Genomic DNA, 25,186 nt, shown 5'->3' with positions numbered 1-25,186 from the left:
AAGCTCCAGATGGAGAGAGGGAGTAGAAAGCTTCTGGGTTTCTGTGGAGGGGCTAAGCCAGCTCCTAGATGAAGAAAAAAAAAACTGTGGGGAGGGGCATGTACTTCTTTATTTTTTAACATATGTGTGTGTGTGTGTGTGTGTGTGTGTGTGTGTTTTTTTTTTTTTTTTTTTTTTTTCCTTTTGCTGTGTGAAATCTTTCAAGTTGCATTCATGAGCTGGTTGGTGCAAACTTCCCTTCCTCCCCATCCCACCTCCCTTCGCCGTGTGTGCATGATTGTGTGTATGAATGTAGGTGAGTGTGGCTGTGTCTGAGTTTGGGGGCATGAGAACTAGGGAAGGGAAAAGAAGTGTCAACGCATATGTCCTTCCCCCTATCCTGGTGTGATGAGCACAGGGAACCAACCTTAAATTCTGGCCTTTACCCTGCTTGCATGCAGTCAAGCTTGTTTGAGGGAGCTTTCTGAGGGAGCAGGTGGGCAGAGAGGTTACTCCTCCCAGGAGATAGATGGAGAGAAGTAAAGGAGACAAGGTATTCCAAAAGTTGGGAGAAAGAACTCAAGGGAGGTGGGTGGGAGAGGAAATGGAGATATTGGCCCCAGATCATTATGCAAGTGTACCTAAAAGTTTTGATGAAGATAATGGGAGAATGTAGCTTACTTATCTCAGGGATGCTTGCCCCAGGGACTTGGGTGGGGAAGTAGCTCTGAGAAAAGTGAACACTGAGACTTAAGCTGTTCTGTAAAGCCACATAAACCTGTCTACATCTATTGGCTGGGTTGTGTGTTCATTCTGGCATAATGAATCTCCTTGGAGGCTCTGGGCCAGGGAGCTCCCAACCAAAATTGCAGGTGGGCGAACCTAGAATCTAGAAAAATTAATCAGTTTAAGGAGTCTGTTTGATATCCCCTGGCAGATGGTAGTTAAGCCCCAGAATTATTCCCTAAAGGCAAAACAGGAAATTTTATACCTGGAGAAAATTAGGGGAAGGAGTTGGGGACAAGGAGGCAGAGGTTTGACCTTCAGAGATTTAGTTTATTTAAAGCAAATCAATACACACTCCAAATGGAATCTTTTCTGCTTTTATCACTAGCTCCATAGTCTTTTCTTTGTGTATCTTTTCACTTTTCTCTCATCTGTCCTTTCATCTCATAGCTAATCCTCCCTCATAACCCAGAAATTGCTTTCTTCTGTTCAGATGATTAATACTTGAGATAACCATTCCTTTGAGCCCTATCTTCTTTCATTTCAATGGCAAAATACACTGTATCGGCAAAGGCTGGAAGAGATCCTGAACTGAATAATGAATATTTATTGTTGACCTCTTCCTTTTATGAGCCTCTTGCATACTTGGGAAGCTTTAGACTTATGCCTATAGTATGACAGAAAACCTTAATTTCTGCCGCTACCTCCACTTTCTCCCAAATAAAATGTAATTTTTCTAACTAACCCTGTAAGACTTTGGAATAGTTCACTTGACCCGAAGAGGAAGAATGTGAATTCACCTCTAATCTGAACTTCATTCTTATTATAATTCAGCAGAAGATTCATAGCGTTGTGACTTTTAGGTCAATGTAGGGGACACATTCGGATAAAACAGTCCTTGTACTCGCTTCCTTTTTCCTTACTTCGTCAGCAACCATCCCCTCCTCCCCCGTTAGTGTGGAGTCAAGTGGACCAGCCCGACTCGCCCCGCCCCGCGCCCCACGCTAGCGGGGACCGGTCTCGCTTTGTCTGGTGGCGGGAAATGTTGCAGTCCAGCGCCTGAGGGCTGCTGGCTCCGCGGGGCTCTGGAGGACCCGCGGAGAGCGGGAGAGTGTGTGTGGCAAGAGGGTTCTGGGCGGACTGAGATCCCCTCGAAATCGCGGGGACAGGCCTGGGCGGCGACGGGTCCAGGTTCCCGCCACCGGGTTTAAAGGTAGGACGCGTATCTAAGTGCGCACGCGCATTCCCACCCTGCGCCTTAGCCGTCGCCCCTGCGGTCCAAGGCGCTGTGGTGAACTCTCGCCGCACCCTTTCTGCTTTGCACATCTTGGGCCTCGCACAGGGTGGGACTGTGATGAGAAGGGGCTTGGAGCCCCGAAAGTAGAACAGAAGTCTCCTGGGGGTTTTCACTTCAGAACTCCACATCCAGTTCAAACACGGATAAACTGTGAGGCCTGGTGGTCATGAGGGGTCGGAATTTACAGGCCGCTTGATTTAAAACTTGAATTTTTAAAAGAACAAATTAATCAGACCATTAGCCACTTATTAAGTTCCATCTCTTGAGTCTCTCAATTCTTTATTCTGCTTTTCATACTACCACCAATACCTATAAAAAAAAAAGTTAAGCCGGTCGTTTAACATTAACTTTAAAGCTCTGTTTTGGCCATTCACAGGTGTAAATTCTTAGGTGACGTAGGGGCCCTTTCATAGTCTGTTCCTGACCCTCTCAGCCTCTTTTGCTAAAAACCTGACATTTTTCTTTTCTCCTGCACTTGACTCCCAGCCACAGGGAAAGGGTATGTCTGTGTTGTACACTTTAATACTTAAGTATCTATGCTCCTCTTGTTCCTTCTACTTGGAAGCTATTGTCATTTTTCTGCCATATGAACTTGCCTTGTCCCTCTGAAATTCAGTTTATCCAGCCCTCCCACACCAAGTTAATCACTTGCCCCCTTGTGTCCCTGAAGCATTGTACCTCCCTTTACTATTGGTGGCTCAAAACTCAATAAAATGTTACTGAGCCCCTAATCTGTACTCTAAGCGTCAAGTATACAGAGATGCATAGGACAGAATTCCTGCCCTTGAGAAATTCAGTTCTGTAGGGAAAACATATGAGTCTTCTGCAGTTACAGTGGCAGGATGATGAAGTCCTTGAGTTCCTTACTCCGCTCACTCCTTACTCAAACACTATCCTATGTATCCTTATGCCTCTAAGACTCCAGTAGCAATCTCTACTTCCTCAACTTTAGACTCGTTTACTTAAGTTTAGTAAAGCATTTATTGAGCAGCTACATTGTGCTGGTCATGATGATTCCTGAGATCAAGGAGTTAACATTTTAGTGGAACTGGGTGATGCACACTTAGATTGAGGCATGAAGATCACAAGTTCAAAGCCAGCCTGGGCAACGTAGCAAGGATCTGTCTCAAAAAATTGAAAGGGCTAGGGATATACAGCCAGTGGTAAAAACCCTCTGGGTTCAATTCCTAGTACCTGCCTCCAAAAGTTTACATTTAGTGCAGTTGTTAACCGCAGATTAAATTAGAATCACCTGAGGAGCATTCTCAAAATATTTTTGCCCAAGCCCCACCTCCTAGAAATTTTGATCCTGGGAATTTTGATCTAGTAATCAGGCTCTGAAAATTCAGGGATAAATAAGAAACAATTCCTGTCCTCATGGAATCTGAGATGTTTTAAACAACATTTTAACTATCATATGAGATACTGACATGAGATGGAAGTGCCATGATGGAATTCTATATATGGCACAAAGGAGAAAGAGTTTCCTTTCCTATGGAGAAGCCAGGAAGAATTGCCATTTGGGCCATTTTACAAGAGAATTCAATAAGCTGGGGGTGTGGTGGTACACTCCTATAACCCCAGCTACTCAGCAGACTGAGTGGGAGGGATTTTGAGTTCCAGGCCAACCTGGTCTTTAAAAAAAAAGAATTGGACAGACTCTAGGTAGATGGAATAAGGGCATTCTGGAGATAGGAATGACTTGAGCAAGAAGCTTGAAAGATAACTGCTGGAAGAACATGAAGACTGTATTGTGAACATTGAGGGTCACTGAAACTTTCATTTTTCTATAATAGTGCATGTTAATGGTAAACAATTCCAATAGTATCAAAGTGAAACAAGATTTTCTCCTACCCTAGAACTCCCAGTTCTTCCCAGAGATGTTGCTGTGAAGTTTCTTCCCTTTTTATTTTCTTTTTTTAAATTTTCTTTTCTGTTTTTCTTTTTTGGTACTGGGGATTGAATCTATGGGCACTTAACCACTGAGCCACATCCCCAGCCCTTTTTTATGTTTTATTTAGCGACACTGAGTCTCACTGGGTCTCACTGAGTTGCTTGAACCTTGCTAAGTTACTGGGGCTGGCTTTGAACTCACAATCCTCCTGCCTCAACCTCCTGAGTTGCTGGGATTACAGGTGTGCGCCACTGTGCCCCACTCTTTTTTTTATTTTTTGAGATGGAGTCTTGATAAGTTAGTTGCAGAGACTGTCCTTTAATTTATGGTCCTGCTTTGGCCTCCCAAGTAACTGGAATTACAGGCATGCACCACTTTACCCAGCTTTTCTTTTTTAAATCTTTGTTTTTTGTTTGTTTTTCTTTTTCTTTTTTTCTTTCTTTCTTTCTTTTTTTCTTTTTTCTTTTTTTTTTTTTTTTTTTTGGTTATTTTTCTTATTTATTTTTTATATATCTATTTATTTATTTTCTCTTATTTTCTTGAAATGGGATCACACCATGTTACCCAAGCTGGTCTTAAGCTCTTGGAATCACAAGGTCCTCCTGCCTTGTCTCTTGAATAGCTAGAATTATAGGTGAGCATCATCACACCTGGCTGAAATTTCTTATATATCCACTAAAGGTTTTGTTTTGTTTTTAGTGCTGGGGGTTGAACCCACGTCCTCATGCTTGCCAACCACAACATGCTGTACTACTGAGCTATACCCCTAGCCCTCTTTGAAGGGTTTTAAACAGGGTGGTCATATGGCCATATCAAGTAACAATCTTTGGCTGAATTTACTGGAGAGGATCAAACAAAGAGATTAGGAACCAGTTGAGTAATAGAAACAAGAGACATATAGGACTTGACTTAGTAGCAGTGGGGAGAGGTAGAGGTGAATAGAGGAGCTTAAGGAAATTAAGAAGAGATGGAAGTATCTAAAGTGATGCCTAGATTTCTTCTAATGTGAACAACTGAGGAGAAAGGTCCAAAACAGAAGGGAAGATGCTTAGGGGGAAAGTGAGTTTAGTTTTGGACAGGTTGAATTTAAGATGTCCTTGAGACATAAAGGTAGAGGATTTGGGGTTAGTACCTTGGGAACTCAGAAGGGCCGGGGATACAGATTGGCTGGCTACTAACTGGATGGTAGTTGATGCAGGGGTTGGATAAGTTTGCCCAAGGAAGCTATGTGAAGAGAAATGAGAAGACTGAAGATATAGGCCTTTGGAGCATCAACTCTTTAGGGTGGGAAGGAGTCAAGGGAAGGTTTTGTTTTATGTTGGATCCCCCACCTTGCTTAAATTAGAAGAGTTTGAGCAACTCATAATATGTGGGCGTGGGGCTGGTAGAAAAGGAAAGTTGGAAATAATTGAGAAATGAGAAACAATTGACTAAGGGACAGGAACTAATTGATCAAGATAACAAATGGAGGACTTCAATTAGAAGCAAAGAGGTAAGGGTGGGTGAGTGAAATATGTTTAGAGGCTTGGGTGGAGGGAGTTGAGAGTTCTTGTCTGATGACCTTAATTGTTCCTAAGAGAAAAGGGGCAGAGACACCAGCTGAGAGGCATGGGAAACAGTGAGATAAAGTGCTTACGGATAATGGTGAAAGTTAGAAATAGCTATCCCCTGGGAAAGAAATGAGAAAGTGACCAGACTGAGGGCTCTGCTCAGGTTGGATGCTGTATATTTGCTATGTATTATACAGAGTGGTGTGGTTTTCTCCGGCAAATCCGAGTCTAGATTTGACTTGAAGAGTCTAGAAGAAAGTACTTTTTGCTTTGAGTTTGATTTTTGCAGAGTTTATGCAGTGAAAGGAAAAGACTGGCACCACACAGGAGAGTGGCTGAACTGATTGACATGCAGTGATGAGATTGTAGGATATATGTTCCTCTGTTTTAATCATTTTGTTTTCCAACTGAGAAATCTTCAGCAGGGCCAATTATGGTGGTGCACGCCTATAATCTCAGCAACTCTGGAGGCTGAGGCAGGATGATTGCAAGTTTGAGGCCAGCCTCAACAACTTATTGAGACACTTAGCAATTTAGACCCTGTGTCAAAATTAAAAATAAAAAGAACTGGGAATGTGGCCCATTGGTATAGCTCCCTAGGTTCAATGCCCAGTACAAACAAAGAAATCTTCAGTGGTTCCCTTGTTTATTCTAAATCTTTGAATTGATAGACAAAGGCAAGATTTTCCTGAAGCCAATTCTAACTCCCTTCCAGTGCTTTCCTGAGACTTATCTATCCACAGTGGTTCCTTTGACTTTACTCTGTCAGTTCTCTGCCTCCTCTTCCTGAATCCTGTGCTGCAATCTTCAGAATCCCAGTTCTAATCACATTTCCACTGATAAAATCTCCTTGGTCACTTAACCTTAAGAGTCCTAGTTTTTCAGTTTTTTCCCCATATTACTTACTTAGAGCCTATACTGCCTTGTCTCTTATTTCCCCCAAACCCTAGTAGGATTGAACCCAGTTGTGCTTTACCACTGAGCTACACCTCCAACCCTTTTTTCTTAATTTTTAAATTTTAAGATAAGGTCTCGCTAAGTTGCCAAGGCTGGCCTTGAACTTGTGATTCTTCTGCTTCAGCCTCCCAGGCTTCTGGGTTGTGACACTGCACTTGGCAACCTATAATTCTTACTTTGTTTCTTCTATATTGTGTGGTTTTATTTCTGTAAATAAATTTCTTTAGCAGTGTCACTGCACCTGCATAGCATTATCTTTTGCCTAGAAGGCACTTCACTTAGTCTTACAGATGGAGAGGAAATTAATATTTGAGGGTTGTCATGCCAGGTGCAGTGTCACACACCTGTAATCCCAGCAGCTAGGGAGGCTGAGGCAGAAGGATCACAAGTGTGAGGTCAGCTTGGGCAATTTAGCAAGGCCTTAAGCAACTTAATAAGACCTGTCTCAAAAAACGAAAAGGGCTGGGGATAAGCTCAGCTGTAAAGCCTCCCTGGTTCAATTCCCAGTACCCACTGGAGTACTAATTTGATACTTATCACTGGATAGTGTGCTCTCAAACTATCTTGGTAAAGGGCAGTCAGATTTTTCCTTCAAGCTGTTATAGATCAGTACTTTTCTAAAAGTTCTTTTGGCTCAGTGGCTCAGTGGTTTTCAATCTCTTGTACCAATAAATAAAATAAAAGCACTTTTATAGAATACAATTACTAGAAAAATAAAATGGAAAAAAAAAGATATGTAGAATACGGACTTTTTAGATTTTTACTACATTCAAATATAAACTATCAGATTGCTATCAGAAGTCCTAAATGCTAGTGCTTTATTTCTTTTCTTTCTCTCTCTTTTTTTTTTTTTTTTTTTTGGTACCTGGGGTTGAACGCAGGGTGCTTAACCACTGAACGATATCCCCAGCTCTTTTTATTTTTTATTTTGAGATAGGGTCTGGCTAAGTTGCTTAAGGCCTCACTAAGTTGCTGAGGCTGGCCTTGAACCAGAAATCCTCCTGCCTCAGCCTCCTGAGCCACTGGGATTATAGGTATGTGCCATTGTGCCCAGTGAATGCTTTGTTCCTTATTGTCTTGATAAAGACTACCAGCAGTTTGTGAATGGGCAGTGGTGTGAACTACACTGTTTTACATGATCATATTTAAAATTATGAGAGTGAGTATTTTTATTGTTTTCTCAATGTACTGATAAGGAAACTGAGGTTTGGGTTAAATCAGATTCTCAAGATTTTAATACTAGAGAGAACTGGAACCCAAATGCTAACTGCCTTCCCATTATATTAGTTCTCAATGATTGCTTGGAACAGGGTTGGCATGGGGCAGAGTGCTTTGTTTTATTTTGTTTTCAAAAAGTAAGTTAATTTTCTCCTTTGAATTGCAAATGTATTTAATATTTATCCTTTTTTTCCCTTTGTTTCTTGCATCCTGAGGCCTATAGCCCTTAATTTCAGATCAATATTGCTTTATCTGAATTTCTTGATGCTTAGTTGAATGGGGAAAGTAACATTCTTTTTAAATATTCAGATCCATTGAGTCTAAGATGTTTGATAAAGTTCTCATCTCATCTATGATGAAATATGAAAATAAAGACAATATAAATGAGTTTTAGTTTTTTGGAATTAAAAGAGTGAAAACAGAATAATTGTGTGGAGAGTTATTTATAATAGCTGTATTAAATGTAGTTGGCATATTATAAAATTCACCCTTTTAAAGTTGTTTTTTTTTATATTCACAGTTGTGCCACCTTTACTACTATTTAATATCAGAACATTTTCATCATGCCTAAAACAAGCCCTGTACTTATTAGGAGTTGTTCTTCATTCCCTTTTGTCCCTGGCAACCAATAATCTACTCTCTATTTTTATGAATTTTTTTATTCTGGACATTAACATATAAATAGAATCACATAAAATGTAACCTTTTGTGCTTGCCTTTTTTATTTATTTATTTATTTATTTTTGGTACCAGGAATTGAACCCAGGACACTCAGCCACTGAACGACATCCCCAACCTTTTTATTTTTATTTTGAGACAGTCTCACTGAGTTGCTTAGGGCCTTGCTAAGTTGCTGAGGCTGGCTTCGAATCTGAGATCCTCTGGCCTCAGCCTCCCGAGCTGCTGGAATTACAGGTGTCTGCCACTGTGCCCACTGGAGGAGTGACATTTGAGCTGGATCTCAAAGGTCAGATAGGCTTAGAACTTTTGGAGATAAGTGGGGAAGGAGAGAAGACCTCCAGGATGGGGAATAAACCATGATCGGGACTAATGTCTTGGAACATATGTTTGTGGGGTTCCCAATAGCTAGAAGAGGCAATGAAAGCCATGGATCTTAGCAAAATTGGTTTGACTGGGTATGTCTGATATTGGTATAATATCAATAGTCAGATTATTCATAATTCAGGAGAGGAAGAAGAAGATTGGGTGAGTAGCAAGAGAAGGCTGGGTGCAATAACCCATAATTCCATGACTTGGGAGGCTGAGACCCAAGGATCACAGTGTAGACACCAGCCTTAGCAATTTAGCAAGGCCCTAAGCAACTTTGTGAGACTCTGTCTAAAAGGAAAAAATTTAAAAAGGGCTGGAGTTATAACTCAGTGTTAAAGTACCCCTGGGTTCAATCCCCAGTACAAAAGAGAGAAAGAACCAACTTAGTTTTGCTTGTGAGTCCTAAAAAAAAAAAAGAAGGGGTGTGAACCTTACATTTTTTGTCAGTGACTAATTTTTAAAATACTATTCCTACCAAGGAGGGCTAAAACTCCTGTTGAAAGCTCTTTTATCCCCGTTCTAAAGAATGGTCCAAAGCTGGGAACCCCTGGCCTGGGAGCTTTATAATAGGTTCTCTGACCCATTTCTTGTACTTTGCTTGTTGCTCTTAGAAAGACAGGGGATTAGAACCAGAAGTCCTGGCTTTCTTACATAACCTCTTGCCTTCTGCCAGGATTGCTTTGTCCCTATGTCTTTTATCTTCTCCCAGAAATGGTGGCTGTTACCACCTCTGTTGTTTTTGCCTTTCAGGTAAAGTGATATATGGGAAACAGAGGTTTGAGTGCTCTTCTGGAGCTATTTTTTGCAAATTTTGAATCTTTTTTAGAATTGGTCTACAATGGAGGAATCAAGATAAAGAGGGAGGGTAGATGAGAGGACCTTGTAAAACAAAGCCCAGACATGACTTTGTCTCTACTATTAGAAGACTATCATTTCACACCTTTCGGTGTCAGATTTTGTGATGTCCTCTCATGAGGAGAATGTTCTGACTTGCATCTTTATAGCTCTAATGTCTGTTTTTTCTTTCTTTTTTTTTTTTTTGTGGGGGGGGGGCGTTCTTTGGGTTCTGGAGATTTAACCTAGAGGTGCTTTACCACCTTTACCATCCTTTTTTATTTTGAGACAGGGTCTCACTAAGTTGCATGTGGCCTCTCTGGCCTTGAATATGTGATCCTCTGTCTCAGCCTCCTGAGCTACTGGGCTTACAGGTATGCTCCATTGCACCTATTTCATGTGTGTGTGCGCGCACACACGCGCGCCCATGCCCTGGGATTCAAACCCAGGGCCTTATGCATGCTATGCAAGTGCTGTACCACTGAGCTACACCCCCAGCTCTGCTATCTGTCAACTTCCTAGGCTGCTGTTGAAGAGAGCAGAGAGGGAAGGCCTTCCACCTGGGTGCATGTGTTTGTGCATGCATGTGTGTGTGTGTGGGCTTGCATATAGGGTCAGGGATCTTATACATTGAACCTTTTTCATCAGGGCCCAGGCCTTAGGATTTGCAGATCTCTGAGATTAGGTGGCAAAAAAAAGTCTCCTTCAGTTCTGGTCACTCAATGAGTATTTTAATGGTTTTTTATATTGCTGGATTGAGCAATCAGAAAGTAGGTTAGCACTGGGGGGGGGTTGGAGAGATAGCAGGCAACCTGAAGTAGACCAGTTACATAAATGCAGGGAGATAACATCAGACATTAAACCTTAGTCCTTTGGAAACTCACTATCCATTTCCTGTGGAGGAACAGAAGTGGAATGAGGGTCTAGAGGTAGGTATGAGAACCAGGAAAGGTCTTTTTAGAAATTGCTGTTAAGGGCAGAGAGCAGTGCCGCTGAAGGTGCCTAGGGGACTGGATTGATTAGTATTCCTGATTTTCCACAGGAGCAGGGTAAAGAATATTATGTATTCATGTACATCTGCATTTATTAATGTCCTGTTCTGAGTGCCCAGTACTCTGAAACTGTGCTTGCTTGACTATCTGATGAGGGTTTAGAATCTGAATAAAAAGGAATAAGCTTCAGAAAATGGAGATGATTTTTGTTCTCTTTTCTCTCTCCCCCTTTTTTTTTTTCCTCTTATTGGGGATTTAACCCAGGGATGCTTTGCCACTGAGCTACATCCCCAGATATTTTTATTTTTTATTTTAAGACAGGGTTTCACTAAGTTACTTAGATTCTTACTAAGTTTTTGAGGCTGATCTTGAACTTCTAATACTCCTGCTTCAGCCTCCCGAATTGCTGGGGTTACAGATGTGTGCCACTGTCCCCAGCTTGGGAGCTGATTCTTCTGTGGGGAGTGACAGGGAATGTGCTGGTTCCTGTTCACTCCTTTTCCTTCCCATTCTGTTAGGCACTGACTTTGACTGGGAATACCAAGTGAGCTACATTGAGAGGCGAGTGAAGAAACTTGTTTCCACATCGCCAGTGCCTGAGGCAGCCAAGGGCTTCTAGACTATATCATATACTGAGTAGACTCACTGTGTGGTCAGTGCTGGTTTTTCTTAACTCCTGTGACATGCCACAGGTGTGACTATGAAAGAGCTAAGAAAAGTGGGTCTGACCATTGGAGTTCTGTAAGGGTAAGTTTCAGAGCTGGTGCTCTTCTCTAGCCGTTTCTTCCATGAAGTTGTTTTAACTCTGAGGCAGACTCTACAGTTTCAGATTCAGGTTAGAGTATGTGGCAGGTGCTTAATTCATAGGCTGGAGGCTCTTTGGTTTTATCAGATAGTGACCTTAGTTTAAGATTTCCCTGGAGGGTTGGGGTGTAACTCAGTGGTAGCACATTTGCCTGGCATGTGCCAGGCCTTGGGTTCGGTCCCTTTCACCATTCAATCAATCAAACAAACAAAGCCTGAGACTCGGAGTAGTACTTTTGATTCTGCAAAGTGAGGCATTCGAACATCTTGCTCAGAATATTCTGAGCATTAGGGTCCTGTCCTGTTCCTCTCCTCTCTGTTGTTCCCAGAGAGGATACTACATTCATTTTTTCTTGTCTCTGCAGGTCTCTCCATTTTTGTCTCCTCTGTCTCCATCCTTACTTCTCCTTTGGCTGGTCCTCTGATGTATGGACTTGTACATGATGAACTGTGAACTTCTAGCCACATGTAGTGCCCTTGGGTACTTGGAGGGAGACACTTACCACAAGGAACCAGATTGCTTAGGTGAGTTCCTTTTTGAAGAATCAGATTTTGAAAAAAAAAATTGGTTGAATTGAGAAGGTCTGTGGAATTTCTTAAGCTGTAAGTATGAAAAGCATGTGGGCCTGGGTGGAGCTTTGTCCAGAGTTCCAGGTACATGTTTATTCTGTCTCTGAAGAGAGTGTGAAGGATTTGATCCGGTACTTGAGGCATGAAGACGAGACACGAGATGTGCGGCAGCAGCTGGGGGCATCCCAGATAATGCAGAGTGACCTCCTACCCATCCTTACCCAGCACCACCAGGACAAGCCTCTCTTTGATGCTGTTATCAGGTTCATTCCCCATCTTTTTAACTTTTACCACATGCCAACTTTTATATTTAAGCTGATAGGTTTTAGTGTTTGTGCCTGGTGAGGAAGCCTAATGACTTCTCCCTCCATCCTTGTCTCCCCAGACTGATGGTGAACTTGACACAACCAGCCTTGCTCTGTTTTAGCAGTGTTCCTAAGGAGCCCAGCATGCGCCACCACTTTCTACAGCTGCTGACTTATCTACAGGCTTACAAAGAGGTGAGATCTTCCTTCAGAGTCCCAGGCAGAGAGTGGGGCAGTGGGAAAGAGGGGACAGGTACTATGTGAGATCTGTTCTGTGTTCCACAGGCCTTTGCCAGTGAGAAGGCTTTTGGGGTCCTCAGTGAAACCTTATATGAATTGCTGCAACTGGTGAGTGAGTGTTCACCTTATAGGAGCCCCTGGGACCATTATCAGAGGTGAAGATGCTGACACTGTAGGTGTGGTCCCAGTCTGGGGATATGGTAGTCTACTCCATAGTCTCTGGTGCCTCGGGACTGTTTGGATTCTATCTTTTCTTTCTTTCTATTCTGATTCTCTTCTGTACCTTGATCCTGCAGCCCAAGTGGATGCTGCCTGCCTTTCACAGTGAGTCTCTTCTAACTCCCTTCCTTCTAACCAGGGCTGGGAGGAACGACAGGAGGAAGACAACTTGCTGATTGAGCGGATTCTGCTGCTGGTCAGAAATGTTCTCCATGTTCCAGCTGACCTTGACCAAGAGAAGGTGAGGGTCAGGTGGTCTCAGTTCTCCAGATTAGTTAGGTTGAACTGCTCTTTTTGGGCTTTTCTGCTTCTGACAAGTCTAGGGGAAGAACCTTGGCCAAGAAATCAGGTGCAGAGCTTCAGGGGAGAGCTATGGAACTGAATACATCCCTTTCTTCCTCTCATCTCTCACTGCTCAGAGGATTGATGATGATGCTAGTGTCCATGACCAGCTTCTCTGGGCTATTCACCTCAGTGGCCTGGATGACCTGCTCCTCTTCTTGGCCAGCTCACCTGCTGAGCAGCAGTGGAGCCTGCATGTACTGGAGATTGTCTCCCTTATGTTTCGTGATCAGGTAAAACCCTGGCCTATTGTCCTTTCATGCAGGCACTTCTCTGCTACGTGACCAGAATTGCTTTTGTGGTCACGTAGTAATGGCTGAATTATCTAGGGAAATTAGCGATGAGTAGAGTAACCACGTCTTCAGTCCAGGGTCCCATCACCAGTCCTGTTGTGTTCACTCTTTCCATCCTTAGCAGGAGTGAACTTAGGATAAGAAATGACTGTCCCGCTGACTCTCTCCTGCTTGTTCCAAATGTAGAACCCTGAGCAGCTGGCAGGAGTAGGGCAGGGACACTTAACTCAGGAGCGGAGCACAGATGTGGCAGAACTGGAGGTGCTGCGCCAGCGAGAAATAGCAGAAAAGAAGACTAGAGCTCTTCAGAGAGGCAACAGGTAGGTGATGGAGAGCTGCACTTCCTGTGTTCCTGTCCTGCAGCAAGGAATGCTGTGCACTTGGGGGCCAGTTCTAAGACAGTGGAGACTGAATAACATTTTATAGCTTTAACTCACTTTGAGGTGCTGATGAAAGAGATTGGAAACAAAGCTTCCAGAGAATTGAGAAATCACTTTGGCCTTTTTTGTTGTTGTTATTACCCTGCAGGCATTCTCGATTTGGGGGTTCCTACATTGTCAAAGGATTGAAGTCCATTGGGGAGAGGGACCTTATCTTTCACAAAGGCCTTCATAATGTGAGTGTTTGCACATATCAATGGGAACACTGGAGTTGCAGGGCCTAAGAATAACTGTCTGTGGAATTAAAGCATCTCCATACTTAGCCTTAGAAGGACGGTGACAGCAGAAATAGAGCCTCTGGCATTAGCCACATTGTCTTTACTGAAGTCTTCACTTAATACCAGAGGCAGAAAACTTTCTGAGTTTCTTCTGAGGAAATTGCAGTACCAGGGATATGGAAAGAGCTGTGAGGGAGGGGATTAGAAGTAATTCTAATTAGAATTAATAATCCCCTGACTGATACCCCCAGCTCCAAAACTACAGTTCAGATTTGGGAAAGCAGCCCCGAAGGGTACCCAAACGTCGCCAGGCTGCCCAGGAGCTGTCCATTCAGCGCCGCTCTGCCCTCAATGTGAGGCTCTTCCTCAGAGACTTCTGCTCCGAGTTCCTGGAGAACTGCTATAACCGGCTTATGGGCTTGGTAAAGGTGAGAATCTAGGAAAGATATAGAGGCCATCAGGGATGGAATAGAGAGGTGATGGGGTCTTGTGTGGGTAAGAAGGGCAACCCAGGAAGGAGCCTATGGGAGGCTGTCCCCTGGAGTATATAGGGGGAAGGAGATACAGTGTGCACCTAAGAGATGGTGAGGATGCAGGGGGAGTGGGTTATTAGCATGACAAAAAGGGCTCTGTAGAATTGACCCAGAGGAAGGGAGGAGGATGTGGGGAGAAGAGAGAGTTAGAAATTGTGGGTCCTAGAGAAATATTATAGTGGTGTCCACAATCCACCCCATCATTAGGACAGGAAGAATATGGAAGCCCTGGGGTGATGGTGATCTTTTTTTTTTTTTTTTTTTTTTTTTTTGAGTTAGGATCACTTGCTTCGGGAAAAAGCTCAGCAACATGATGAGACCTACTATATGTGGGCTTTGGCTTTCTTTATGGCCTTCAATCGAGCTGCCTCCTTCCGGCCAGGCTTGGTTTCAGAGACCCTCAGTGTCCGTACCTTCCACTTCATTGAACAGAACCTCACCAACTACTATGAAATGATGCTGACTGACCGTAAGGAAGCCTCTTCCTGGGCACGCCGGTGAGTGGGATGATTATTGGGGTCACAGTGAGCATCTAGGTCAGGGCGATAGCCTGAATACCTATACATACACATTTTTTTTGGTACTGAAGATTGAAACCACGTGTGCTTAACTTCTGAGCCATATCCCCAGCTCTTTTTTTTTTTTTTTTTTTCCTGTTTTATTTAGAGACAGGGCCTCACCAAGTTCCTCAGGCTGGCTTTGAAGTTGTCAGCCTCCTGAGCCTGTAGGATTAGGATTATAGGCATGTGCCACCACACCCATCTGAATACCTAGATTTTGGATGGCACCTTTTTCCTAATAGAGGGTTGAGGTGGTCAGGCTAGGAAGCAATGACTAGTGAGATCATTGTGTTTTTTGTGGAACTTTTGGCAGGTTGATGTTTTCATGAACGAGTGCCCTAAGTTGTCCTCCATTTTACCTCATCTTTAACTCATAGGATGCACTTGGCTCTAAAAGCCTATCAGGAACTGCTGGCTACAGTGAATGAGATGGACATGTCTCCGGATGAGGCTGTGAGAGAGAGCAGCCGCATTATTAAGAGTGAGGCCCTGGCCCAGTCCCTAATCCCAGCCTTCCCATCTTTGACTAGAATCTCATTCTTCTGTGTTCCAAAATTATCCACCTCCTTTTCTGTTTCCAAGACCAGTCCTTCCATTCCTTTCTCTTCCCCACTGCTAGACAACATTTTCTATGTGTTGGAGTATCGAGAACTATTCCTGGCACTCTTTCGAAAGTTTGATGAGAGATGCCAGCCCCGCTCTTTCCTTCGTGACCTGGTAGAAACCACCCACCTGTTCCTCAAGATGTTGGAACGGTTTTGTCGGAGCCGTGGAAACCTGATGGTGCAGGTACTGGGGCAGCCCCAGGATGTGTAAAGAGCTGTATGGGAGGGTGAAGGACAAGAGGGCGGTTTCTCCTTGAAATTCCTGTAGCTTAAGCTGATCTGTTAGAGCTACTCTGAACTAAGAAAGCAAGAGGCTTGTGTTGTCTGTATGAGTCTGCCCTGGTTTCCTTTTCCCATTAGATTTACTTCCGGTCTACCATAAATATCTTAATTTATTCAGGAAATGTTTATTGAACACGTACTAAGTGCTAGGCACATAAACCTTTAGAATTTAGTGATTATGCTATAATATTTCCTGGTTATACCCCAGAAGCATTATGGTGACATGGTAAGAGCCTTACATTGAAAATTAAGGTGGTTGGGGATTAAGTACTATATTAGTTACTGTTAGAATAAACTCAAACTATTTGTGGAATTATAATGTGTATTATGATGAATATTATAATTTATAATATAAACTGGGATCATAATGACTGTCCATGAGTCCAAAATGGAATAATAAATGAAAAACCTAGGACAAGAAGAAAACTCCAAGGAATGTGTATCCGGGAAACATAGGATTCTGCTTTATAAAAACATGTTTTGTATAGAACTTTCCTATACTTCTAGTTGCTGCAGTTTAAAATTCCATCTGAACTGTACTTGAAAGGGGCAGCAATACCAATGAGACTTTGCTGAAAGGTATTTTTACACTCAACTTTGTGGTATTATCAATAATAATAGATGTTATAATTTATCCAGCATTTACATGTGTTAATTGCTGCTAAGGTTTTCATGTAATCCACACCACAGCACTAGGATGTACAGAGTGGTCCAAGATCATGTTTGTAAAGGACTGGTACTGATACCCAAATGTTGGTGGCTAGACTCCAGAGCTCATGTTCCTACCTTTGGTGTGTTTAAGTTTGATTATACATTTCTTTTTTCTTTTTTGGTACCAGGGATTGAACCCAGGGATGCTTAAACACTGAGCCACATTCCCAGCCCTTTTTATTTATTTTGAGATAGGGTCTCATTACTTAGGGCCTTACTAGATTGCTGAGGCTGACTTTGAACTCAAAATCCTCCTGCCTCAGCCTTCTGAGCCTCTGGGATTACAAGCATGCACCAACTCACATAAATTTCTTGAATAGAGTGTGAACCTCAAGGGCCCTCCAATCTATCCATTCTGTTTGACTTTAGGGAGTGCTCACACAAAAGACTGGGTTCACAGCTCTGACCTGGGGGTGCAGATTTTGGGGGTTGACTCATTCTCTTTTCAAGAGGAAAAAAAATGATGGACTTAATTTTTATGTATTTTACTTGTTCCTCATAACAAATCTATTCATCCTATAGATTTCTCCTTAAGATATCACTGCATTTGGCATTTTATGCTCATCCACATTATACCTCTTATTGACTCTATAAAGTATTTCCTGTTTACTTGCCTGTCTCTCCTACTGGAGTATGAACTCCTCGGGGGAGGAAATGTACTGTTCACTATGGCTTCCATTGCTTACGGGCAACACATACTAGACACTCTGAATATCCACTTAGTTTTGTAATAGAGAAGACGTTCATGGGGAAAAGACTTCCTGAGTGCCTCTGCTATTTTCATGCAATTCTTTCCCCGTAGAATAAGCGAAAGAAGAGAAAGAAGAAAAAGAAAGTTCTAGACCAGGCTGTTGCTTCTGGGAATGTCCCATATACCCCAGAGGAGCTAGAGACTATGTGGCCAACCCTGGCTGAGCAGCTGCAGTGTTGTGCCCAGGTAGGTGGTTGCAGAAGCTCTTTTCTTTTTTAAGACCAGTGCTCTGGGTAGACAGTCTGGGTTTTCTTCTCCCTTTATTCCCATGGCCTTATCTATCTATAGGATCCTGATCTCAGTGTGGACTACGTGGTTCCCTTTGACGCGGCCTCAGAGGTGCCAGTGGAAGAGCAGCGGGCAGAAGCTATGGTGCGGATACAAGACTGTCTCCTTTCTGGTCAGGCTCCACAGGCCTTGGCCCTACTGAGATCTGCCCGGTAAGAACCCTCCCCACCCATCCTCCTGGACTTTGCGGGCACGGGGAGGACTTTACTGTAGTACAGGGTTCTTGGTCTTCTGAAAAGAGAAATTCTTTCTGAGGCTCTGTACTGAGCACTGACTCCTGGGGAGCTTTGCTGGACTTATTGGAGTATATTATTTGTTCTTGAGAAGTTACAAAAAGCAGAGTTAATTGGGGGGAAAAAATAAAGAAAGATGATTGATTCAAAAATAAATAACCATCACCAACTTTTTTTGTTGTTGGTGGTGCTGGGGCCATCAATATTTTGATGACCAATTTTCTGGAGTTTATTATGTTTAGACATCATCTACATATCATATACAGGGCTGGGGGTATAGCTCAGTTGGTAGAGTGTTTGCCTCGCAAGCACAAAGCCCTGGTTTTAATCCCCAGCACCACAAAAACAAAAACAAAAACAAAAATACACATCATATACATTTGTATATACATATATATATATATATATATATATATACACACACACACACACACACACACACACACACACACCTCCTTCTACAAAAATAATGAAATATTGCATGTTCGGACTTAGAGCTTTTTTTTTTTTTTTTACATATACTCTCACTCAGTTGCCCAGGCCAACCTTGAATTTACAATCCTCCTGCCTCTGCCTCCCAAGTAGTTGGAATTACAGGTGTACACAATTGCACCTGACTTTTTAACTTCTTAATATATTTTGACCATTATTCCTCATTATAAAATTTCTGTAATTGTCAGTGACTGTCAAACACCATCATGTTAATATGTATAATTTGCTCAACCAAGTGTCAACATTTAGATTGTTTGCATTTGTTCTTACATGATTTTCTTATAATTTATAAGAAAAAATTTCCATAAAGTTTGTTACTCTTAGGTAACAGTTTGCACTCTCTTTCTGTCTGACAAATGAGAAGTCTTAAATTCTTTCTGCTTCTAATTACAACTCAGATTTCCTGTAATTAAGACCTTTTTCTGTCCATGCTCCAGAGAAGTGTGGCCAGAAGGAGATGTATTTGGTTCTCCAAATATTTCCCCCAAGGAAGAGATGCAGTTGCTGAAACAAATCCTTTCTGCTCCACTGCCCCGTGAGTCTCCATTCCTTCACAGCTCTCTTTCTGTCTTTGCTCCAGCAATAACATTTCAGAGACCCAGTAATCTTTATTCTTTGTACAGGGCAGCAGGGGCCAGAGGAAAGAGGAACAGAGGAAGAGGAAGAAGAGGAAGAAGAAGAGGAGTTGCAAGTGGTCCAGGTGTCAGAGAAAGAGTTTAACTTTCTGGACTACCTGAAACGGTACGGGCCCAGAGGGCTGAGTTGGTCCCAGGATGGTAATGGTGCAGCTGTGAGAATGAGCAGTGTCTTTTTAATGCTGATTTCCTCTTCCTCCCTGTTTTGGTGCAGCTTTGCATGTTCGACCATTGTTCGGGCCTATGTACTGCTGCTGCGGAGCTACCAGCAGAATAGTGCCCACACTAATCACTGTGTGGTCAAGATGCTGCACCGACTGGCCCATGACCTCAGAATGGAAGCCTTGCTTTTCCAGCTGTCAGTCTTTTGCCTCTTTAATCGTCTGCTTAGTGACCCTGCTGCTGGAGCCTACAAAGTGAGGGGCTACCAATAACGGGTCTGGGTGTATGTGAATGATCAAGAAATAAGGAGGCTGAGAGGTGTCAATGACTGGGAGATGAGAACATGGTAAAGAAGCCAGCAGGCAGGTTGAGGGGGCTGTACAGGGAAGGATAGAAGAGTCTGAGAGGAGGGGCAGCTGGGAACTAGAAAGAAAGTACCCAGGGGGCCAGGTGTATGTATCCCTTTGGACTGAGGCATCATAGCAGCCTTACTCTCCTATAGGAGCTAGTAACTTTTGCCAAGTACATCCTGGGCAAGTTCTTTGCACTGGCCGCAGTCAACCAGAAAGCCTTTGTGGAGCTGCTGTTCTGGAAGAACACAGCTGTGGTTCGAGAGATGACTGAGGGCTATGGCTCTCTGGATGACGGGTGAGCTTGGGGACGGGGAAAGATGGGCAGTACGGGAGGGTAATACAGTGTCACAGAGGGTCAGAGCTGGAAGACCTTGCAGACCATTTGGTCTGTTTTTTTACCTTCTAGAGGTGAGGAAAAAGGCTCAGAAGATGAAATCCTTTACCCAGGAGAGGAATGGGGACTGGAGACTGTCTCCTTGTGCTCTAGTTTCCTTCTCCATCATCACCTTTCTTAAAGGTGGTTGTGGAAGGAAGTGGGGTGGCCCTCCAGAGAGTCTATATGTGCCCTCCACCCCAAAATGTGTTGAGAAGGGCTGTAGACAAAACTCAGTGGTAGGGCACTTGCCTCTCATACCTGAGGTCCTGAGTTTAATCCCCTACGCTGCAAAAAAAAAAAAAGTGCTGTGATAAGAATTCACAGAAATGTTTGTACCCTTTTCTTTAGTATCTTATCCCCTATCCTTTCACACTGTTCATTTTCTCATACTTCTCTTAGTACTTGTAGTGTCAGGTTCCACCAGAAAATCTGAGTTTGACTTTTGTTTTTGTTGTTGTTTTTAGCACTAGGGATTGAACCCAGGGGTGCTTTACTACTGAACTATATCCCTAGCCTTTTTTATATTTCACTTTGAGATGGGCCTTGCTAAGTTGCAGAGGCTGGCCTCAAACTTGCATACCTCCTGCCCTAGCCTCCCATTACTGGGATTATAGGCATATGCTACAACACCCAGCTGCTATTGTTGTTTGTGATACTTGGGGATTGAATCTAAGGGTACTTTACCACTGAACTACATCCCCTGACTGTTTTTTGTTTGTTTGTTTGTTTGTTTTTTGCAGTGCTGGGGATCGAACCCAGGGCCTGTGCTTGTAAGGCAAGCACTTTACTAACTGAGCTATCTCCCCAGCCCGCCTGACCATATTTTAAAGTCTTGCTAAGTTGCCAGGACTGACCTTGAAATTATCCTGCCTCAGCCTCCTGAGTAGCTGGAATTACAGGCATGCACCACCATACCCAGCAACTTTGGATTCCTAAGTGGAAGGAAAATGAAGAGAAGGAAGCACACATTAGTCCTCTGCTAGGTGGAGCACTTCATGCTACCTGCCTCACCTTTTCTGAATTGATCAGAATCGATCTTTGGTATCCTTTTCTTTTTTCCTCTCTCTTTTTTTTAATATAAAGGCATGGTAGGATTTCTTTTTTATTATTATTTTTATTTTGGTTACTTATTTTTATGCAGCACTAAGGGTTGAACCCAGTGCTTCACACATGCTAGGCAAGTGCTCTACCACTGAGCTATAGCACTGGTCTCCTTTTCAGGGGGCCAACAGACTAATCTCTCTCCCCTTTCATCATTCAGGTCTTCCAGTTGCAGAGGCCCTGTGTGGAGTCCTGAGGAAGAGGCTCAGCTTCGAGAATTATACCTTGCCCATAAGGATGTGGAAGGTATGAGGCTTTAAGATCTGAAATTTTTATGAGGAGAGCAGCCTGAACTTGAGGACCCCCTTTACTGCCTCACTCCTCCACCTCAGGTCAGGATGTGGTGGAAGCCATCTTGGCACGCCTGAATACTGTTCCTCGAACACGCAAGCAGGTCATCTACCACCTAGTACGTCTAGGACTGGCTGATAGTGTCAAGGATTTCCAAAGGTAGAGGCCCATGCTCTGAAGGGAACTGGGATTGAGACTCCTCAGTTCACTCCCTGGACCTCCTCTTCCACTGACACCTCCCTTAACAGGAAAGGAACCAATATCGTATTGTGGACAGAAGATCAGGAGCTGGAGCTGCAAAGACTTTATGAGGAGTTCCAGGGCTCAGATGGTGAGAGGCGGACCTTGTGAGATGAGAACTAAACTGTCCACTTATTTATTCCCTGCCTCCTAATCCCAAGGGAAGTTCATCAGATCCCTTTTGTCGACTTACTATAAGTGTCATTTTAGGGTGAATTGAGTTAGTCTTTTTCTGGAGATCTCTGATTTCCTTTAGTAAGACCTCAGATATCCTTAATTAATCCCTTTCCCCAGTTATTCTTGAGTATTCACACATTCACTCTCTGTAGATGTCCTTGGGCATATCATGAAGAATATCACAGCGAAACGCTCGCGGGCTCGAATAGTGGATAAATTGCTGGCTCTGGGGCTGGTGGCTGAGCGGCGGGAGTTGTACAAGAAACGGAGGAAGAAGTTGGCACCCTCCAGCATGGTAACAGTCTTAACCTGGCTCTTCCATCCCAAGCCCACCCCCTGTGAAGTGCTTCCTGGGAGTAACCCACCAAGATTCTTCCTACCTCAAGCTATTTTGACTATGTCTTCTAGCAGGGTAGTCAGGAACCAGAAAGCACCACTGAATTCTTTGTGGTGTTTCCTTTTTCACAACCTCCTGCCCCTTTGATGAATTTCAGCCCAAAGATGAGGAATCTCTGCAAGATTTTTGTCAGGAAGATCTGCAAGATGAGGAACACTTGTCAGAGGAAGAGAGCGAAGAGGATGAAGAGAAAGAAGAGGGTTTGGAGGCAGAACAAGCCCAAGGTGGCTCATTTCTTTCAACTGAAAACCTTGGTCAAGGCCTGCGTCAGGAAGGTGAGTACTTTCACCAGGAGAAATGGCTCAAACGGAGGGTTGGGATGGAAGTAGGGACCAAATATCAGTTTTCCTTTTTTCCTCAGGCTTTTCTGCTCCCCTCCTGTGGCTCCACAACTGCTTGATTCGAGCAGCAGATGATCGGGAAGAAGATGGTAAGTGGGCAGATGATGATTTTAGGACTGGAGCACTGGGGCCTCTGGACCTGCATGTGGGATGGAGGCACAATTCTTTCCTAGCATCTTTACATGTGACTATTGGCCCTGTTCTAGGCTGCTCCCAGGCAGTTCCATTGGTACCACTGACAGAAGAAAATGAGGAAGCAATGGAAAACGAACAGTTTCAACAACTATTGTGCAAGCTAGGGATCCGGCCCCCTGCCTCTGGGCAGGCAAGTACACTAGTCACAGTGTCAGCCTAGCCCTGTTGGTTTCAGAACACACCTCCCCCTCCTATTGCCATTGTCCTCTCTGTCCTCATTGCCCTTGTCATCTCTTGAGCGAGATTCCTATAGCAGCTATTCATACTCATCTTCCTCTAATCTTCCCTTCCCCTAAATCCACGTTCTATACCGTCCCTAGATTTCTCTTTCTTTTTTGGGGTGCTGTGGGGGGCACCAGGGATTAAACTCAGGGGCACTCAAACACTGAGCCACATCCCCAGCCCTATTTTGTATTTTATTTAGAGACAGGATCTCACTGAGTTGCTAACTTTTGGTGAGGCTGGCTTTGAACTTGTGATCCTCCTGCCTTGGCCTCCCGAGCCGCTGGGATTACAGGCGTGTGCCACTGTACCCAGCTTAGATTTTTTTTTTCTAAAATACAGTTTTAATGATATTGTTCCCCAGTCTAGAAGACATGATGGTTCCCCGTTGCTTGTAGGATGGAATTCACAACCTCCACATAGCACACCAACCTTTGCAGCCCCATAACCATTCCACCCACACACTTACTTTACACTCTAGTCATCTTGGACTACTTTCCATCCTTAAATGGTAGAGTTTTCCATACCTCTCTAAACAGTCGACAATGCCAGTCCCTCTGTTGAAAGTCCAACCATAAACACAGGTATATACACACACAACTGATCTTCTGGTTGAATCTCAACACAGTCTTCCAGAGTCAGCTCAAAGAAGGAACTGAGGCAAGAGGATCACAAGTTCAAGCCTAGCCTCTGCAACTTATCAAGACTCTATCTAAAAGATAAAAAATTAAAAAGACTTGGGATATAACTCAGTAGTAAAGCATACCTGGGTTTAATCCTTCATATCACCCCTATCCCCCCAAAAATGAGCTCAATTTTTACTTTCTCAGAAAAGCAGTCCCTATCAACCTTTCAACCCTGAAGCAAAACTAATCACTTTGGCCACTGGAATTTTTTCATTCCCTTGATATAGCCCAATCTAGTGGTATTAAAGTGCATTCATTTTTTTCTCCTATTAGGTTGTAAGTAGCCCTTCTGAATCTTCAGTGTCATATTTATTCAATGAATAACACCAATAATCTGTTGAATGGAGTCTGGTTATTTTACTTTGCTGTCATTTTTAACCTCTATGCCCCTATAGGAAACTTTCTGGCGAATCCCAGCCAAACTGAGCCCCACTCAGCTCCGGAGAATGGCAGCTGCTTTGGGTCAATCAGAGGAGGAGGAGAAGCTGCAACCAGAGATAGAGCCAAGAGTCCCTGGAGAGCAAGGTCCCAATGAGGAGCACCATCAGGAACACCAAGCAGAAGCCCTGAGAGCCCTCTTGTTGGCCCATAAAAAGAAAGCAGGCCTTGCATCCCCAGAGGGTAGTAGTGTAACTACTCATCTATTAACCACTTACTTAGTGCCAGCCATGTTGGTCTAGAGGACTGATAAGATATTTTGAATGGGTCAAGTTCCCTAATTTTGTGCCTCTTACAGTAACTTCAGAGGAAGGAACTGGTGGTGGAAAAGAGCAGCTGAAGATGGCAACCAAGAAGCGACACCTGCTGGACAGCGATGAGGAACAGGAGGAAGACGAGGGTAGGAGCAAAGGTAGGGAGTCTTTCTGGGGCCTGCTTTTTCTTCTAATACCTGTCTTCAATCTGAAGACAAATTGTACCACTTGCCTTACCCCTTAACATAGATATTCATATTTCCTCCCTCCTCCCTGTCATTCCCATAGCACCAGAGATGGAAGTTCCAAAAATCCAAAAGAAGAAACGGTTTCTGATTGAAGATGAAGATGAGAGTGACTGAAGAACCAGAAACCTAGGGGTAGAAATAGATTTGGTTTTAGATGTTGAATTCAAGTCAGAGTTTCAAGGTCCCAGAATCTCCTCTGACTAGATGAAAGCAGCAGGGTCCTGGGCCCCTTCCATAGATTTAGGACCCAGGAATTTTTAGGCAGCAATGTTGGATGGACCATTCTGCAGTCAGTCCTTGCTTCTCTCAGTTTTATTCAGTGTGGCCCAACAGCTCTCTGAAGACTTACTGTTCTTCTAGGAGCCATATCCTTTGGTTACTAGGAGCCCCTTAGCAAATCAGAGGAGTGAGTAAATTATAGAAGGCACCTTGGACCCCTCCCATTTGTCTGTTACTTTTCTGCTAGAAGTGGATCACAACACCAGACAGGGAGCTTTATGACAGTGTTTTGGGGTTTCACACCCTTTTTAGAAGGCATTGGATTCCCTCATTCTCATTTTCTTTCCAGAGATCATCCCCTAGACACCAGATTGAGCCTAATTCCTGCCATTGAGGTAGAGTTGGAATGCAGTGCTCTGAAGATCATGGATATATTTGATTTATGTTTGGTATTAAATTAAACATAAA

General features: G+C 43.4%; 1 protein-coding gene across 4 annotated transcripts; it reads left to right on the top strand.

The window, feature by feature from the left end:
* The first annotated feature begins 1,742 nt into the window (after window positions 1-1,742).
* Timeless (timeless circadian regulator) lies at window positions 1,743-25,186 on the top strand. Of its 4 annotated transcripts, XM_047549901.1 has the most exons (30): window positions 1,743-1,918; window positions 11,667-11,826; window positions 11,981-12,134; window positions 12,257-12,371; window positions 12,462-12,524; window positions 12,775-12,876; window positions 13,055-13,210; window positions 13,457-13,590; window positions 13,799-13,886; window positions 14,180-14,356; window positions 14,741-14,958; window positions 15,399-15,502; window positions 15,641-15,810; window positions 17,422-17,556; window positions 17,659-17,810; window positions 18,821-18,918; window positions 19,007-19,124; window positions 19,233-19,434; window positions 19,683-19,828; window positions 21,171-21,256; window positions 21,343-21,460; window positions 21,550-21,632; window positions 21,871-22,013; window positions 22,213-22,390; window positions 22,477-22,545; window positions 22,663-22,781; window positions 23,955-24,180; window positions 24,296-24,409; window positions 24,540-24,631; window positions 25,068-25,158. In XM_047549901.1, exons 2-29 carry the CDS (start codon window positions 11,730-11,732, stop codon window positions 24,611-24,613), a joined length of 3,639 nt encoding a protein of 1,212 aa, XP_047405857.1. In that variant the 5' UTR covers window positions 1,743-1,918; window positions 11,667-11,729; the 3' UTR covers window positions 24,614-24,631; window positions 25,068-25,158. The 4 variants fall into 4 exon arrangements, with proteins under 4 accessions (XP_047405857.1, XP_047405854.1, XP_047405856.1 ...); XM_047549898.1 differs by having other exon boundaries at window positions 24,540-25,186; XM_047549900.1 differs by lacking the exon at window positions 1,743-1,918 and adding an exon at window positions 10,350-10,434 and having other exon boundaries at window positions 24,540-25,186.

Source organism: Sciurus carolinensis, chromosome 4, assembly GCF_902686445.1.
Source record: "Sciurus carolinensis chromosome 4, mSciCar1.2, whole genome shotgun sequence".
NCBI classification, from domain to species: Eukaryota; Metazoa; Chordata; class Mammalia; order Rodentia; family Sciuridae; genus Sciurus; species Sciurus carolinensis.
The sequence above is the reverse complement of the archived record's forward strand: the minus strand, read 5'-3'. Positions and strand labels throughout refer to the sequence as shown.